This window comes from Callithrix jacchus, chromosome 14, assembly GCF_049354715.1.
Source record: "Callithrix jacchus isolate 240 chromosome 14, calJac240_pri, whole genome shotgun sequence".
Classification (NCBI taxonomy): domain Eukaryota; kingdom Metazoa; phylum Chordata; class Mammalia; order Primates; family Cebidae; genus Callithrix; species Callithrix jacchus.
Window position 1 is genome coordinate 39731742 of NC_133515.1, and position 18242 is coordinate 39749983.

At 48.0% G+C, this 18242-nt stretch overlaps 1 protein-coding gene and 1 long non-coding RNA gene across 51 annotated transcripts in view; one reads left to right on the forward strand and one right to left on the reverse strand.

Annotated features, from left to right (window-relative positions):
* The window catches only part of DYSF (dysferlin), a 236648-nt gene that overhangs the window by 158305 nt on the left and 60101 nt on the right, over positions 1–18242 (forward strand). For 27 of the 50 annotated variants that reach the window (XR_013526458.1, XR_013526459.1, XR_013526460.1 and 24 more), the window contains 5 exons: positions 2523–2624; positions 2743–2904; positions 3926–4091; positions 4605–4681; positions 12575–12637. Coding sequence is in view for 44 of the 50 variants with exons in the window: in XM_035272224.2 (XP_035128115.1) it covers positions 2523–2624; positions 2743–2904; positions 3926–4091; positions 4605–4681; positions 12575–12637 (570 nt within the window). In the remaining 6 variants the exon portion in view is untranslated. The remainder of the gene's footprint in view (positions 1–2522; positions 2625–2742; positions 2905–3925; positions 4092–4604; positions 4682–12574; positions 12638–18242) is intronic. The other 23 variants (XR_013526461.1, XR_013526462.1, XR_013526463.1 and 20 more) reach the window with 2 other exon arrangements.
* LOC144579259 (uncharacterized) lies at positions 5069–12456 on the reverse strand. The gene is made up of 3 exons (XR_013526469.1): positions 12324–12456; positions 7952–8052; positions 5069–5203 (listed from the first exon to the last, which is right to left on the reverse strand). It is a non-coding gene; the product is annotated as an uncharacterized LOC144579259 (long non-coding RNA).

An 18242-nucleotide genomic window follows, 5' to 3' on the forward strand; every position in this document is an offset into this window, starting at 1 on the left:
TGGAGCTCGAGGGAGCCCCGAGGGAGAGAGACCGGGGAAGCGAGGGATGAAGTGGATGCTGCCCGGTGTTTGGGGGCCTAACGAGGAAGTATTCCGGGAGGAATGTGTTCGTGAGTGTTCCTTAGCGATGTTAAGAGAACAAGTGTATGAGAAAGGTTGGCCTTTCTGCCTCTGCTCAGGGGATCCTGGGGCTGTTCCCTCCCTGATTTTTTTTGTCCCCTCTTTGTCTTGGGTTTTTGGCTCTGGTCCATATTGGGTTGGGCACTAGCCACAAGGGGCCATGAACAAGCCACATGCAGGCCTTCATGTGCGAGCCTGTCTTTAAAGAGTACACCCTGCTATGCTGCTACCTGTAGCTGGTGGCCTTGGAGTGCCCAGGGAGGACATTGAACTGCGGGTTCCCATAGCAGCTAGGTCACTGCAGAAGCTGTGCAGGCCCTGCCTCCCTCCTCCCAGGGCCCCTTTCATGTGGACTGAGACACACATAGCGCCCCCTGGAGTTGTGCACTGCAGCAGCCCTGTCCATCACCCCTCCCCATCAGCCAGTCAGCAGTGTAGGAGCTTCCTACATCATGCCACCAACATTGTGGATCTGGAGGAAAATGACAAGCTTTTTCGCTTTATGCCCTGGTGACTTAGAGATAGTAATAAAGCCAGTGTTCTTCTGAAAGATGCTTCAGATGGCTCAGCTGTCTTGAAGTCGCCCTGGGGAGATCAACACCAACACCAATGGCAAAAACAATGGTACCAACAACAATTCTAGTAAGAGTTACAGTCACAGCCATTTATAAGGACCTCCTATGGGCCAGGTGCTCTTCGGATTTGTTCTCTCATTTAATTATCACAGCAGCTGACCTCAGGTCTTCATCTGAGGACACTGAGTCACTGAGGTTGAGTCATTTGCCCAAGGTCAGTTGGCGAGGAGGTGGCAGAGCTGGAGCTAGAGTTGAGGTCTGATTCTAGGACTAAGCTTCCAGCTGCTGTAGGTCAGGGGAAACATGGTGTCATCAGGTGTCACTGGGCAGGAGAGTGGCTTGCGTTGGCTGTGAAGTGACTCATGGAGGTGGGGAAAGCTGATGTCTGTGTCTGCTTTCACTGCCCTCAGCATCTGTGGCATCACATCTGCATATGGATACACCATCCTTGCACCGGAACCCAACGCAAGTCACTTGGAGAATGAAGCCAGTGATTCCGTTGTTTAATAAATGAGATGCCATGAGGCAAGCTCTGTAAGGTGTCCATCACAGTTCTTTTAATATAGTTAACGTTTCCTGAGTGTCAGGCCCTCCACGTATGGATGTGCAGGTTGGGCACTGCACAAGGACATTGTGTCTAACGGGGTGCAAGTTCTAACATAGGCACTATATATGTGTATTTATTATAACAACTTCCCAATAGGTGGCAGTAAAGTGTCTTGTTCTAATAAACTCAGAAAATAGGATTTTCTGACATGGAAGTAAAGAGTCTTAAGAAAAGCAAGCACATCTTTCTCTAATTGTCACAAAGGTACCACATGGGCTAATAGTCCTGTTGAAGGTTTACATGAACAGGCACTCCTCTAAATGTTATACAGGTATTAACTTCTTCAACCCTCCCCCTAACCTTTGAGGTCAACAACTTTTGCTAACCGTTTTATGGATGAAGGCATTGAGTGATAGAGAGGTGAAATAATCTGTTTAATGGGGTATGCAATACAGCTGGGACTCACACCTGTGTTCCTAACTGCTGTTATTGGCAGTTGACCATCTAAGGAAACACCTGCCTCCCTTGCCCTGCCTCGCTTCCTCACGTAGTTCTTCGTGGTCAATGAGGATTCTTGCCAAACTCTTGTTGGCAAACCTGTAGTAGGCCAGACCTAACACATACTTGCTTGTCTCTGTAGTGGAGAGAAAATCTCCCCAGCAGCGTGCATTGGTGCTCTGGGGATGCCCTTATAGCCCCTTCTCCCATCGGTCAATTATTCTCCTCTTTCTGGCTCACAGTGCAAGTGTCCTATCCTCATAGGGGACAGGTATGAGAGGTCGACATTTGGGGCTGGAAGGTGTCTCAGTTGCGAAGATGATAACCTGGAAGGGTCTGAGCCAGGAGGAAGGAGAACCAGGCTGGGGGGCAGGCACGTGTCCTCTCTGGGACTCAGAGGGGCTGAGGTGGACCTGCTGGGATGGAGTGAGCAGTGTGTACGCTCATGTACCCTGTGTGTGTCAGGGAGGGGGAGACCCTGAGCAGATCAGGGGGGCATCAGAGCCTGTACCATGGAAGGAGGGGTGACTTGGGATTCAGCTGAAACAAGGTGACTGGAACCCTGGGTGAAGGTGCTGGAAGTGTGATCCTGGAGAAGATGGTGCCTGGCCGAAACTGACTTAGGTCTCTTGTTACTGCCTCCCTGTTTGTCCACTTCTGTCTTTGCTTCTCTGTTTCTCCTGCGCTTGGCATTTCTTTCTGTCCCATCTGTCCTTCTCTTGTCTCTTTGCCTTGGTCTTCCTCCCACCTTTGTCTCCATTCTACCTGCTGGTCCACTGCAGTCTGAGGACACAGACCTGCCCTACCCACCACCCCAGAGGGAGGCTAACATCTACATGGTTCCTCAGAACATCAAGCCAGCGCTCCAGCGTACTGCCATCGAGGTGAGTGGGCCTGGCCTGGGCATGGGGGCTGGGAGTAGCCTGCTCTTCCCCTTCCTGGCCCCAGCCTTTCCTGGGGCCTGGGGCCTTCTGAACCGCTCTCCTCATTGTGTGTGCCCAGATTCTGGCATGGGGCCTGCGGAACATGAAGAGCTACCAGCTGGCCAACATCTCCTCCCCCAGCCTCGTGGTAGAGTGTGGGGGCCAGACGGTCCAGTCCTGTGTCATCAGGAACCTCCGGAAGAACCCCAACTTTGACATCTGCACCCTCTTCATGGAAGTGGTGAGCCCTACCTCCCTACTGTCCCCTTCCAGAGTCCTGGGGGCTAGAAGTTCCACACAGCCCTGAGCAGCCTGGGGCTTGTGCTCCAGTTCCCTGCAGGGTCCAGGGCAGGTCATGCTATCTCTCACCTCGCTGTCCCATGAACATGGGGAGGAATGCTCATACCCTCCTCACTGGAAGGGTTCAGGCCTGTGAGTTGCACACATGGGGCCAGCCTGCTCCTCCTACCCAAATTCTGGGTCAGCAAAAGTCCCCAGGAGCCATCCCCTGGCTCTTTCCCTTTTGGGACAGGTTTCAGTCCCCTGGAGTGCCCTTAGGGACCTTCTAGGGTTCAGCCTTCCAAGATTCATCCAAACCTTTCTGGACCACATCCTCCCCAGCCTGGGCCCCCTCAGAGGAGCTCACCCCACAGCCTTCAGGCCCCCAGCCCTCTCCAGTGCCCTGGGATGCCTAGACCTAGTGGCCGGAGTGAGACAAGTCTGAGGAAAAGAAAATGGTTTGCAAGATGAAAGCACTGTAGAAATTCCAGGCCCAGTGGCTGTCAACAGAAGCCTCCTCTTGGCCGAGCCAAAGCTGCCCCTGAAGGGGAGAGCATATAAATTATTTCAAGTTGTGTTCAAAGTGCTTTTGGGGTGTGTGGGGAAGGATCTGGGTCTGTAAGTCAACTCTCGAGTATCCACTTGGGGGGGACTGTCTGCAAGAAATGTCGAGTCTGGATCCAAGACCCCTCGCCCCTCCCCAGACATCGAGGGAACGCAGCCTTGTTTTCAGTTCAGGCTGAACGGGATGTGTGTGGAAGGTAAACCTGTCTGGGGAGAGCCAGCCTCCGCAGGCAGGGTTCAAGGGGCCAATGGAAAGGTGTGTGCCTTCGCTCCACTGCCCACCTCCGGGCCAGCTACCATTTTGGATTTCTGGCTGTGGGGATTATCTGCGGTTTACAGTCATTTTCTGCTCTTTGGGCCTGACCTGGAGGCTTCCCAGAGAGGGATTAAGGCCAATAGGTTCTTCCTCCTCCACCCAGATGCTGCCCAGCGAGGAGCTCTATTGCCCCCCTATCACTGTCAAGGTCATCGATAACCGCCAGTTTGGCCGCCGGCCTGTAGTGGGCCAGTGTACCATCCGCTCCCTGGAGAGCTTCCTGTGTGACCCCTACTTGGCGGAGAGCCCATCCCCACAGGGCGGCCCAGGTAGGGGAAGGGGAGATGCTGGGGAGCTCAGGGAAGGGGGGCCTTCGGGGCCAAGCCATCCTTCCTAGTTGAGACGCATCCTGAAGCCCTTCTCTTATGGAGACCTGAATGAGAAGTGGTTTCTGCTAGACCACAGGGTGGGGACCTCACCTTCCTTAGGGTGGAGCCTCACTCTGGGTGGGGGGCACCAGGAGCAGGCGACTGATGCTTGTGGGAGCTGAGGGGCATGGACTCAAAGTGAGGCCAGTGGGAGGGAGAGAGAGGGCAGGGAGGCAGTGATATGGGGAGGGAAGAGAGAAATGTGAGGAAAGGAAGGTAGAGAAGGGGAAGACTGCATGTGAAGGAGGATGGGAGAGGTGGAGATAAGAGAGGGACTTACTGGGAGGGAGGAAGAGAGAGAAACCAGCTAAGAGATGTGGACAGACTGCGGAGTCTCAGCTGAGTCCCGGGGCTGGCGAGGGGGAGCCTTTTGAGAGAGCCCCTCTCAGGCCTGGGTGCCTCCCTCCTCTGCAGACGATGTGAGCCTCCTCAGTCCTGGGGAAGACGTGCTCATCGACATCGATGACAGGGAACCCCTCATCCCCATCCAGGTAGGAAGGGCATCCCCTGGGGAGACCTGGATCACCCTTCCCCTCCATTCCTTGTCTCGTCCCACCCCCCTCCCCCACACTTCATTATCATACAGGGTCTGTACACATCCCCCTCTGGGTTCTGGTGGCTGGACACTGTCTGGTGGACACTGTACGGCAGAGAGACCCAGATGGGAGCTTTCAGTCTGCCTGAGGGGGGTGGGGTGTGCTCGTCTGGGCGAGACTCAATCCATTTTCTTGGAAGCATATGCGAAAAATGTCCCATCTACCCTGGGGACCATGGTGAGGGCTTTCTCCTTGAGGTCACCAGAAAGTCAGGGTAGAGGGGCAAATGAGAGACGCAAGAGGGCAGGAAGTGACTGGACCATCTCTGGAGTCCTCCAGCTCCATTTCTCTACCTTGGACAGGCCCCTTCTTAGGGGGAAGTTCTTCTGTGGGCTTGTGTTTGGTGGCTCCTTGGAGACAGCTTAGAAAGAGAAGGCTGTGTCCAAGCCAAGAGTCCATCTTGCCCCATTCCTCCACCTGCAGGGAAGAGGAGGCAGGAGGGGACATTATTTTAGAGTCTCCAGCCCTGGGGGAGGTAGGAGTCATCCTTTTGCTGCATACTCAGCAACCGAGGGCCAGCTGGTGACGCACATGCTAACGCCACAGAGCATGGGAGGAGGTGTGTGGCATCTTGTGCTGAGAGGCAGCATCCCCCTGACTGTGGGCCACAGAGGGGCTCTGGATTCTTTAGGGCCGAGCCCATCTGGTTCTTCCCACAGTAGATATGGAAAAAGGTTTCACCATGAGCACCAGCCTTGAACTCACCATCTGTTCCAGGTTGTCACCCTCCTCTCTGGGCTTTGGAAGATACTGATCACAACCTTGGCACCCTGGGGCTCCCAGAACCTCCAGGCCTGTACAGACAATACCTGTGTCCTCAACCTTGCTGCACAGATGCTAAAAGTCCTCAGAAGCCCTGAGTTCCATCTCTCTAGCCTCTCTGGCTCTCCAGGGCTCTACCCTGCCAGCCTTTCTGCTGGGGAGACCCCCTGCCCCCTGTTCCTTGGCTAACTCGGTCAGTCTTTAAGACTTGACTTAGGTGTGGTCACTTTTTTGGGGAAGTCTTTCCTGGCTCCTCCTCTTCTCCTCCGGGACTTGCCTGTCTTTCCTTCACTGGGTCACTGCGCTTCCTCTAGGGTCTGCAGGTCTCTGTCAGTGTTAGCATATTCCCTGGGCTAAGCTTAGGGCAGCAACTGCGGCTCCTTCCTCTTTGTATTCTGAATGCTCAGCACAAGGCCTTGCTTAGCGGAGGTGTTGATGGAAGTCTGTCTGTCTGGGCAAATGGGTAGATGGGCACCTGGATTGATGGATGGATGGAGGAGGAACCTCTCTCTTGGCTGGGAAAACCCAAATGGAAATTTCAGATGTCCCTTCGTAAAATTTAGCTAAACTCAGTGCTGGTGCCTCTGGCCTGCTTGGGTGTTTATAGCTGAATTAGGCAGATAATTTGCCCCAAACTCTGGCTGCCTGCTCCTGGCTCCTGTTCCCGGCCGCTCCACAGGCCTGTCTGAGATTGTGCAGGGAAGTGCGGGGCCTGCCCAGCAGGATTTCCGTTCTGTGTGTGCTGCCCTCAAAATGTCTACACACTCAGATGGGGAGGGACTATTTTAGGTCCTGCTGGCTACAAGCACAGCCAGAGGCAGACGATGAGGAGGCCCAGCCTGGCCATCCTCCCGGTGTTGACATGAGGGAACTGGGGCTGGGGTCTGAGCCAGAGCCGGGCCTGTGCTATTTGTGAGAGCACACAGCCACTCTGGCTGGAGCCGCTGGACAGACCAGCAATGCTGGTGGGAGCTGGGACGGGGCTCCTGGAGGCGTGCCCACCTGGGGAGGGGCTGGGCCTCCCCTGGCCTAGGAGTGGGGAGAGGAGGAAATGACATTGGCTTGCTCTGATGGGGGAGGCTTGGACCTTGCCCTCATGAGCTCCCTGTCTGGTGAAGGAGACAAAACTGTTCTCAAGAGCCACAAACCTAGCAGGGAGACTGGTTCTGGTCTCCAGGGAGCTGTGGCCCTCTGGGGAAGCCCTTTGTCTGGTTTCTGACTTAGCTCCGCGTTTTTCTCTGAGATCCATTCCTCTGATTTGGCTGATCCAGGAAATCTTTCACTTGTTCACCTCTCCTCCCTGTCCCTGGCACTCTGGAGGACAGGCGCTCCAAGGCCAACCCAGGAGGCAGCTGACCCTGGGTGCAGTTCCAGTGGTTTGCTAGATAACGATGGCTGGGCTCTTTTTCTCTCCCTCCTCCCCCAACATGCAGATAGCATGAAAGGCCTGGCATCCGGGGATGGGAGGGACGAGAGGTCTGGCAGAATTTGGATTTTGGCTGGCTCCTGCCTGCCCCACTAGTGTTTCTCGGCAGCTTGTTCCATCCTCACAGTTGATGCAGCCCTGGCTGGTGCTGGATGCACTCACCACATCCTGGCTGTGGTCCTCAGACTCTTCCTAGCTCAAACCTGCTCCTGCCAAAGTCATCCTGCCACCCTGGTCCCTTCCTGTATCTTTCCTCAGTGACACCTTCTCTCTGCTCCCAAAACCTTGTCACCAGCATCTGCCCAAGTCCTGGGATGAGCTGGCCACTCATTTAGAACATGTCACTGGAGACCCTTGCCTGAAGTTCAGGCCACGTGCTGGTACTCCACAGAGCATTTCTCAGGTTTCTAGAAATGTTTTGGTGTGTGTCGAGAGTGGCCAGTTCTGGAGGTGACTCAAAACATATGCATAAGGCAGGTCTGTGCCCCGCCTTCCAGGGTTCAGAAGTCAGTGACTGTCTCTAGGGGTGAGGGGAGCCCCTGCTTGGGGGATGTCTGGCCTCTTTAAACTTCTCTGTGGTGAGGAGGGTTGGGATGAGAAATGCTCACACTTATTAACTCCACCACGTGTTCTTGGTCTGTGCAGCCATCCTATGTGTAGACTTTAGGCTGGCAGACTAGGGCTGGGGTGGTGTGTGCACCTGAGTGTGCATGGTGCGGGGGACAGGAGCAGGTGTGCGCACGAGCTCCGATGGGTGCACACTTGGTGGTGGCGATGCAGGAATTGTGGCCTTGACTTTGAACTTTCTGAGGGCAGGTCTGGGTGTGTCCTCACAGAGGTAGAATAGGTATCCTATTCCGTCTAGTTCTCTGCCTTAGAAAATGACATATTCATTTTTTTTCAGATAATAAATATGATACGTGTTCATTATGTAAGATTTGGAAAATATAGAAAAATAATGAAAAAATAGGCATTACCTCCAACCACACACAGTTCAAATGCACTGCTCCCAACATTTCCTTCTCATCCTTTCCTCTTCCTTCTGGGTTTCTCTTTCTGTCCTTGACCTTATTTCTACCTTTAAAGTAAAATTAAGGTCTTTGTTTACCAGTCTGTTTTTTTATGAAGGCAGTTCTTGGTGTTATGATTATGACTAGGAGAAGGAAAACAGTATTCAGGAACACACAGAGAGCATGCCACCCCCGCCCGTTTTCTGTAGAGGGTCTGCAAGCTCCAAATAGAGGCTCTACCCCCAGAAATCGCACCTTTGAGGCCCTGAGATACCCCCAGAGCCAGATAGGTATGGCAAGGGCTGCTCTTGCCTAGCGTTCTGAGTGAGCACTCTTGGGTCGAGGGGCTCCTCTAAGTCCTCAGAGAAGGGGAATTTTGTGGGGTGGGATTATGCGTGTGTTGAAGAATTAGAAAAAAAACTTGTAGGAAATTCTGACTTGGGTCACAAAGAGACGAGGGATGAGGGGGTGTCGGGAAGATCTCAAATGAGTGATGTCAAAGCGAGGAGATGCTTCGTTAACAAGGAGACCAAGCTCTTGGACTTTCCTGGCCCTGCAGCTTCAGCACGTGCTAAGCAAGGAGGGCAGCTTCTCTGGGGAGGGGCCTCTGACACGGGTGAGTGAACAGGGGAGGACAGGGAGGCTGTCCTGGTGGGCAGATGGGCTCGGGCAAAGGCTTGGAAGTGGGACTCTGTGTGTGTTTGTTTTATGTGGCAAAGGGGTGTATGTATGTGTGTATGTGGTAGAGGTGGTGATAGAGGTGGAGTGTGTGTGTGATAGAGTAGTGTGTATATGTATGTGGAGTAGAGGTGATGTGTGTGGTAGAGGGGTGTGTGTGTGTGTGTGGTAGAGGTAGGGTGTGTGTGTGTTAGGGGAGGTGTGTGTGTGTCAGAGATGTGTGCCTGTGTTAGAGATGGTGTGTATGGTAGAGGTGGTGTGTGTGTGTGTGCATGTGTTAGAGGTGGTGTGTGTGTATGGTAGAGGTGGTGTGTGTGTGTGTGTGCATGTGTTAGAGGTGGTGTGTGTGTGTGGTAGAGATGGGATGTGTGTGTGTGTGTGGTAGAGGGGTGTGTGTGTATGTGGTAGAGGTGGGGTGTGTGTGTGTGGTAGAGATGGGATGTGTGTGTGTGTGGTAGAGGTCGGGTGTGTGTGCATGTGTGTGGGGTAGAGATGGGGTGTGTGTGTGTGGTAGAGGGGTGTGTATGTGGTAGAGGTGGGGTGTGTGTGTGCATGTGTTAGAGGTGGTGGGGTGTGTGTGGTAGAGATGGGATGTGTGTGTGTGTGTGGTAGAGGGGTGTGTGTGTATGTGGTAGAGGTGGGGTGTGTGTGTGTGGTAGAGATGGGGTGTGTGTGTGTGGTAGAGGTGGGGTGTGTGTGCATGTGTGTGGGGTAGAGATGGGGTGTGTGTGTGTGTGTGGTAGAGGGGTGTGTATGTGGTAGAGGTGGGGTGTGTGTGGTAGAGGTGGGATGTGTGTGCATGTGTGTGGGGTAGAGATGGGGTGTGTGTGTGTGTGTGGTAGAGGGGTGTGTATGTGGTAGAGGTGGGGTGTGTGTGTGGTAGAGATGGGGTGTGTGTGTGGTAGAGGTCGGGTGTGTGTGTGGTAGAGATGGGGTGTATGTGTGGGGTAGAGATGGGGTGTGTGTGTTAGAGGTGGGGTGTGTGTGTGCGTGTGTGGTAGAGATGGTGTGTTTGTGTGTGTGTGGTAGAGGTGTATATGTGTGGTAGAGGTGTGTGTGTGTGTGGTAGAGGTGGTGTGTGTGTGTGTGGTAGAGGTGGTATGTGTGTGGTAGAGGTGGTGTGTGTGTGTGTGTGGTAGAGGTGGGGTGGGTGTGTATGTGGTAGAGGTGGGGTGTGTGTGTACGTGGTAGAGGTGGTGTGTGTGTGGTAGAGATGTGTGTGTGTGGTAGAGGTGGTGTGTGTGTGGTAGAGGTGGTGTGTGTGTGTGTGGTAGAGGTGGTATGTGTGTGGTAGAGGTGGTGTGTGTGTGTGTGGTAGAGGTGGTGTGTGTGTGTATGGTAGAGGTGGTATGTGTGTGGTAGAGGTGGGGTGGGTGTGTATGTGGTAGAGGTGGGGTGTGTGTGTACGTGGTAGAGGTGGTGTGTGTGTGTGTGGTAGAGGTGGTGTGTGTGTGGTAGAGGTGGTGTGTGTGTGTGTGGTAGAGGTGGTGTGTGTGTGTGTGGTAGAGGTGGTGTGTGTGTGTGTGGTAGAGGTGGTATGTGTGTGGTAGAGGTGGTGTGTGTGTGTGTGGTAGAGGTGGTGTGTGTGTGTGTGGTAGAGGTGGTATGTGTGTGGTAGAGGTGGTGTGTGTGTGTGTGGTAGAGGTGGTATGTGTGTGGTAGAGGTGGTGTGTGTGTGTGTGGTAGAGGTGGTATGTGTGTGGTAGAGGTGGTGTGTGTGTGTGTGGTAGAGGTGGTGTGTGTGTGTGTGGTAGAGGTGGTATGTGTGTGGTAGAGGTGGTGTGTGTGTGTGTGGTAGAGGTGGTGTGTGTGTGTGTGGTAGAGGTGGTGTGTGTGTGTGTGGTAGAGGTGGTATGTGTGTGGTAGAGGTGGTGTGTGTGTGTGTGGTAGAGGTGGTGTGTGTGTGTGTGGTAGAGGTGGTATGTGTGTGGTAGAGGTGGGGTGGGTGTGTATGTGGTAGAGGTGGGGTGTGTGTGTACGTGGTAGAGGTGGTGTGTGTGTGGTAGAGGTGGTGTGTGTGTGGTAGAGGTGGTGTGTGTGTGTGTGGTAGAGGTGGTGTGTGTGTGGTAGAGGTGGGGTGTGTGTGTACGTGGTAGAGGTGTGTGTGGCAGAGGTGGGTATGTATGTGGGGTAGAGGTGGTGGGTGCGTTGTCTATGTGTGTGTGTTTTGTGTGTGGTGAGTGTGGGGTGGCAGCAGAAGCTGGGCCTGGCCAGCTAGTGTGCGGGAGACTGTTTCCTTGCTCCGTGGTGTGGGTGCTGGGGCTGGCCAGCTCCCAGGCTCCCAGGCTCCCAGGTGCTGGGGCTGGGGCTAATTTTGAGCCTGCTGCTCTGGTTATAGTCTCTGGGATGCCGTGAAGGTGGGAACGTGCTCCCAGAACCGGAATGGCAAATTATGCCTGAGTCCCAAAGGGGAACGTGTAATTTCTGAAGCTGGACCAGATCTTTGGAGCACTATGTTTAGCTTTATTTTGCTCTGGTGAACTGCCGGTTTCCCTCTCACCTTTCTAAAAAAGAACTGCATTAAAAATAACTGTAAGGCTTCTGTGGGGTTCAGGATGAGAATGGGAGGGGCAGAGCTGCTGCCTGGCGAGGCCCATCTCTGGCCAGCTGGGGGTTGCACGCGGAGTTCACCAGTCTATTCCAGGAGTCACAGGAGTGGCCAGCACCCCAGGGCCATCCAGCAGCTCTGGCTGGGCACTCAGGGCTGCTTCTGCCCTCCTGCGTGTGCTTCTGGCTCTGAACAGCCCTGAGGGTCCCCTCAGTGTCTCCTCACAGAGCAGGGAGGGCTCCGGGTCCCCAAATGCTCCTCCAGGGCCCAGCAGGGCTTCACCTTCCATGGGTTTCTCTGGGCATTGGGAGAGTGTCTTCTAGCATCTTCCTGCTGAGGAAGGCAGGCCAGCCTGGGGTTTGGCTCCTTGGAGTCCTCCCAGAGCCTCCTGCTCCAGGCTTAGAGGATGAAGGGCCAACCCTGGCAGTTCTGTGTCCCAGCTGGCGGCTCCCTCCCCCAGCCCCTGTCCTCCTGACCCCTTTGCTCTTTCTTGAATGGGCTGTGCTGCTTTCTTCCTCTCCACCTTCGTGCTTGCGATTCCCTCTGTCCAGCATGCATCTTCTCACCTTGCCCACCTGCTAGCCTGGTACTCATCCACCCAGAGCCCCATCCCCTTCTAGAGTATCACAGTGGCCTCTGAACAAGTCTCCCTGTCTCCAGCCCTGAGCCCTGAGGCCCTGCTCAGGCTGCAGCCCGGGGATTCACCTTGTAAAATATTGATTCACAGTACTGGGAGACTGCAGGCAAGGAGCTGATGCCCAGAAAAGGATGCAGAAAGTGATTCGTAGCATGGAGTGGAGGATGGACTATAAGACTCCCTAAAGTCCCCACTGATGTCAGGTTTCAGGGAAGACATATGACGGATGCCCTGGTTCTTGGCCTGGAGGAGAGAAGACCAAGAAACCTGCTCTAGCTTAGGAACCATGCCCAGCAGTGTTGGTATGGCTCAGCAGTTAGGATTCTGGGGAGTTGGAGTGTCCCTGAAATAGGCAGATGTTGGAGAGAGAGGGAGGGCATGTGAGAGAGCAGGCAAGAGTCAGGCACTGGCTGAGTCCTTTCCACATGCCTTGCCTTGGGCTGGGCGTGCACAGCCTTCATCTCATTCATACTCACTGTTGCCCTGTGAGGTGGGCTTCGGGCCCATTCTCCAGATAGAATGCTGAGTGAGAGAGGTCAGGAGGCTTGTCCAAAGTCACACCTCTGGTGAGGTGTTGGAGCCAGGCTTGTCCAACTTCAAAGCGCATGTTCGCCCTGGAGGAAGAGCAGAGGGTGCCCGGTCAGAGAGTGCTGCCTCCTGGGGACTGTCAGCCTTCGCTGAAGTGGATTCTCTAATCCTGTTGCTAACCAGCACATTTCATTTGTAGCTTGCAGATGGTCTGTCGAGCTTGGCCCCCACTAACTTGGCTTCTCCTCCATCCAGTCCTCATGTATGTATTGTTTACTTATTTGTGGGCTCTTTTTTTCCCTTGTGGGGCTGGGGGTAAGGGGGTTAGGAGGGAAACAGGAGGGAAAGTGGGAGGGAAGAAAGGAGGTATTTCCTGAGCCTAAGCCGGAAGGTCGCCTGTCTTTGCCTCACTGTAAAGGAGGGGTGAGAGAAAGCTATGGAATGGGTGCTCACAAATGGACAACAAATCTACCTCCTGGGATTCACCTTAATCTTATTTACTTGTGTGAAGGCTGGGGCTTAGATGGGGCTGCATGGGCCAGTGCAAGCAGGGGAATCTCTCAATTAGACTCTGACTTCTGGAGTGGGGGACCCCAGCAGCCTCTGTGGGCGACCGCAGGCTGACTTTGTGTGCTCCTCCCTGAGGCATGAAGGGTGTGTATGACCCAGGAACCCTAGCTGGCCCCCTCCAGTGCTAAGAGGTCTGCTTGAACCAACAGCCTTCTCCTGCAGGCCCTGGCAGGGCTTTCTTTCTGCTTGCCTGGGCGAATTTCCTAGGTGTCATCTTTCTGGGCTGTGGGTTCCTCTAGGAAGATGACTTTGGTGTCTAACCTTCAGCGTATGCTCCTGAAGTCCCATGCTGAGGGCCAGTGGGGCGCCTCTCATGAGCCGAGATTGCGCCATTGCACTGCAGCCTGGGCAACAGGGCGAGACTCTGTCTCAAAAAAAAAAAAAAAAAAAAGTTAGGCATGGAAGTTTAATTCTCTCAAATGTCATTTGCATATGTTAAGATGATAATTTTATTTTCTGTTGTCTGTTAATATAGTGTATAATTGTGCTGTATTCCTGGGATAAACCCAAATCGGTCAATTGGTCACGGTATTATAGTTTACTACAGCTGCAACCTTCTTACCTAATGCAATCAAGATAGTTGGTTGGCTAATTCAAAAAGTTGATAAGATAGGGACTTATTAAAAGTCATACAGATATACCATAAACATTTTGTTTTTAACCATATTGATGTAACTTCATTTGCCAATCATTCGACATGTGCCAAGCCCTCTTTCTGATTTTGGATGTGCTCACTTGAGTGTCATGTCATCCTTTTGGCATAAATCATATCCAAAATGTATTATCTAGGATTTTTAGCTTTATGTTTATTAAAGTTTGATGAGAACTTAATGATACTTGCCAAAAAAATCTGAGTGTAGAGTCCCCTCAGAGTTCAAGATGCCCTTCCACCTTTTATGTTATCTCACTTGTACTTGATCTTCAGCATTTAAAAAAAAAATTGAAAGCAACCCAGGTGTGGTGGCTCATGCCTGTAATCCCAGCACTTTGGGAGGCTGAGGTGGGTGAATTGCTTGAGCCCAGGAGTTTGAGATCAACTGTGGCAACATAGTGAAGCTGTCTCTACAGAAAATACAAAAATTAGCCAGGCGTGGTGGCACATGCCTATAGTCCCAGCTACTCTGGAGGCTGAGGTGGGAGGATTGCTTGACCCCTGGAGGATGAGGTTGCGGTGAACCGTGATGGCATCACTGCACTCTAGCCTGGGTGGCAAATCAAGACCTTATTGCAAAAAGCAAACAAGCAAAGAAATAGCCTCACCAAAACACAAAAATCTTAAATTAGTTTTCATAGATAAAATGCCCTTCCTTTTCATATTCAGATTTGATGTGTTTTAAATATACAATTTGTTTATCCAATTACCATATTAGTACAACTAGTATAAACAGGTCTTGGGGGAAACACAGTTAACTGTTGGCAAACACCCAGCTCATCTTCTGGAGCTGCAGTGGGCATCCTAGAACAGCTGTGGACAGTCAGTGGCTCTGGACCTCAGGCAGATTGTTGGCAGACAGGACAGAGCATTTGGTAATCCTGGCTAAGAAGTTTTAAGTAGAACGTCTATTATATATTATTGAGTTAGATTTGCTACTACATAGGATTTTTACGTTACTATTAATAAGTATTCCTTTTAGGTTGTCTTTGTTACACTTTGATATCAGGGTTGTACTAGTTCTTTTACATCTTTTTCAGGTGTACTACTTTCTGTGCTCTTGAACACGTTCTAGGCATGAGAATTATTGTTGCTGAAAGGCCCCAAAATACACTAGAGCTGCTGTTTATGAACTTAAATTATGCCATTTGGAAATTATATGATACAAATATTTCAATAGTCTGGCTTTATGTGCAAAATGTGTAATAGTAGGAAACTTAAATTTTAAAAAAAGACCGACAATCATGTAATTTAAAAGGTGGTGAAATTTTATCTATGCTTTAGCTAATAAACAGGATAGCCATCATCTTTTCTTGGAAATGGTGTTATGTGTTTTGAATTATAGAAGATTTACAGGAATGCATATTTTATATAATTGTATAAGATGCAACTGTCTTGTACACATTTGTGAAACTGGGCTCAGCACATTTTCTGGGAGGGGATTCTTTGATCATTTTGTACTTCTTCAATCAATTTGGTAGCTTAGATGTCACCAGATACTGCCTGTTAACGTTGGTATAAAGTAGTACATATTACTATAATAAAAGCTTTGTATCTATTCTGTTTTCATCTTCATTGTTAATTTTATATATTTATGTTATTTCCCTTTTTTATTAAGCTTCATATCATTTTATCTATTTTATAGTTGTTTTCCTTCCAAAGAACCAGCTCTTTAAAAATTCTGCTATTATAATAGATTAGTTTTTTAAATTTCTAGATTCAAGTCATTTTTAAGCTCTCTCAATCTGGATTTCCTAATATATATATTCTAGGTATCTTGGGTTATTACTTTATCTCTCTCTCTCTCTCTTTTGTTTAGAAAAGACTGTTAAAGGGAGATATTTGTCTATATTTTCTTCTAAAAATTCTAAAGTTTTGCTTTTCACACTTAAGTCTTTATTTCACCTGGAACTGATTTTGTGTGTGTGTTAACTGTGAGGTAGACATTTTTTTCTCATGTAATTAACCAATGAATTAATATCATAATAGGATGACCTGTCCTTTCTCATTGATCTACGTTGACACTTATGAAGTGTGGGCTATTTGTGGGCTCTCTATTCTGTTCGATTTGTCTATTTGTCTTTTCCTGGGCAAATACTTCGCTGTCTTATTTACCATAGCTTTCTAATAAGTCTTGATCCCTGATAAGGAAGTACTTTATTCACTTTCAGGAGTACCATTGCTAGTCCAGTCCTTTGCTTTTCCACTTCAGTTTTAGAATCAGCTTGTCAACTTAAAAAAATTTGAGATGTGTAACAGAGTTATGGTAAATATCTGGATCAATCTGGGGAAAGCAGACATTTTTATTATATTGTCTTTTAACCGTGGACATAATATATCTTTCAATTTATTGAGGCCTTTAATGATAATTTAATTAATTTTTATAATTTTATCAAAAAAGTCTAGTACAACTTTTATACTTCTAGTAATATTACACATTATTCTTCTTTTTACTTGAATTTTAAAGTTACATTTTCTAATTAGTTTTTGCTTTGTATATAAATGAAATTGATTCTCATATACAGATTTTGTATCCAGAAACTTTGCTAAACTCTCTTATAAATTATACTGGCTTGAGAATTCTCCTGGATTTTCTATAGACTTAATCATATAATTTGTGATTAGTCTCAGTTTAACTCTTCTGTCTATATTTTATTTCTTTTCCTTTTTAATTATTTCTTATTTTATTGCCACTGACTAGAACATTCAGTTGAATGTTCTATGTGCTTGGTTATAGAGAGTATTCTTTTCTGCTCATAATTTAAAAATGAATGTTTTTGTTTTACCACTAAACATGAAATTTATCAAGGGAACCTAGTTACCTGTTAGAACCTTATAGTTAGCTGTTTTTTCATGAATGTTGTTAAATTTTATTGAATGTTTTTTAAGTATCCATTGAAGCGATCATATAATTTTGCTCCTTTAACCTGTTTATGTAGTGAATTACATTACTATATGATATATAATTATATATTTATATATATACATTAATTAGATAACCCAAGATATCTCAAATATATATAACAGAAATTTCAGATTGACAGAGTTTAATATATACTAATAAATGTATTTGTATTAGTACTGAAACAACTTTTCATTTCTGAAACAGTGTAATCTGATCATGATATATTATCTATTTTTCTGCATTATTGGACTCAGTTTGCAAACATTAAGTTTAGAATTTTTTTGGCATAATTTTTTGGAATGATATTGGCTTAAAGTTTTTCTTTTTCATACTGTTTTCAGGTTCTGGCATCTAGATAATACTAATCTAATCAAACGACTTCTGTTGTGTGAGCCATTAGATTGGCATTGTCTGTTGCCTAAATGTTTGCTACGTTCATTTATAAAACTGTCTAGACTTTTTCGGACTATTTTAAATTGCTGGTGCAACTTTTAAAAATGTTTATAGGACCTTTGAGATTTTCTGTTTCTATATGAGTGACTTTTGGTGATTTAAATTTTATACGGTTTATCTATTTCTTCCTAAAAATATTGGTGTAACATTTTTCATAATAACCTCTTAATTTTTCAAAAAATTTCTTCTCCATCTAGTTATGCCTCCTTTCATTCTCAAGATTATATTTTATTATTCTTGCCAGAATTTGTCAGATTTTTTCAGTCTATTCAAAGAATCCATTTTTAATTGCTCTTCTCTATTATTTCCTTATTTTGTAATTTATTAACTTATTTTCTTCTATTTTATGCCTTCTATTTTCTTTTCTTCTTCTATTTTGGGGGAGTTTATTATATTTTAACCTCCATATAAACATTTAAGGCTATAAACTTCCCTCTCACTACTGCTTTTTGTATCCCATAGGTTTTGACAAGTAATATTTCTGTTATTTTCCATTCTGAGTATTTTCTGATTTTTATTATTTATGACAACTAAATTACCTAAAAATAGGTTTTTTTGGAAGTTACTGACATATTTTAAGTTATCTTTTTGTTATTGATTTCTGAATTAACTGGAATGGTCCCTATGATACAGAGAACGTAGTCTGTATGTGATGATATAATACTTGGAAATGGCCTGACACTTGCTTTATGGTTTAAATCTGTCACTGTCCCGAGAGTGCTCAAAAAGCATGTGTATATCCTCTTTAATGTGCATTAGAAGAGGGTTGTTCATTGCTATTCAAATCTGTATTTCTTTGGATTTTTGTATGTGTGGTTTATCAATTTTTGAGAGAGATCTATATTAAAATATTCTGCTTTGATGTGATATTTGTTAATTTCTCCTTAGAATTCTACCTAATTTGATCTATTTGATGCTCTTTATATTTTTTCTCTCTTTATAGAGAACTCTTTTTTCTTCCTGGAGAATTGAATCTTTTAACAATATGTAGCAAGCCTCTGCCCATCTCTGTCTTTTAAAATCTCTGCTAATGAGTTTTTCTTAATGTCTGTTTTGTTCATGTTAATATAACCACCCCAGTTTTCTTTTGGTTAGTATTTTCCTTGAATGGCTTTTTCTATCTTTACACTTTTAACTTTTCTGTCTTTAAGTTTTAGCTATCTCTCCTGTGAACAGCAAATAGATTCTGTTTGTGTTTACTGCATTCTGACAATCTTTACTAATATATTTGAATTTATTTCTGCCAGCTTATTTTGTATCTCTATCAGCCCTTTTTTGATTGAAAAA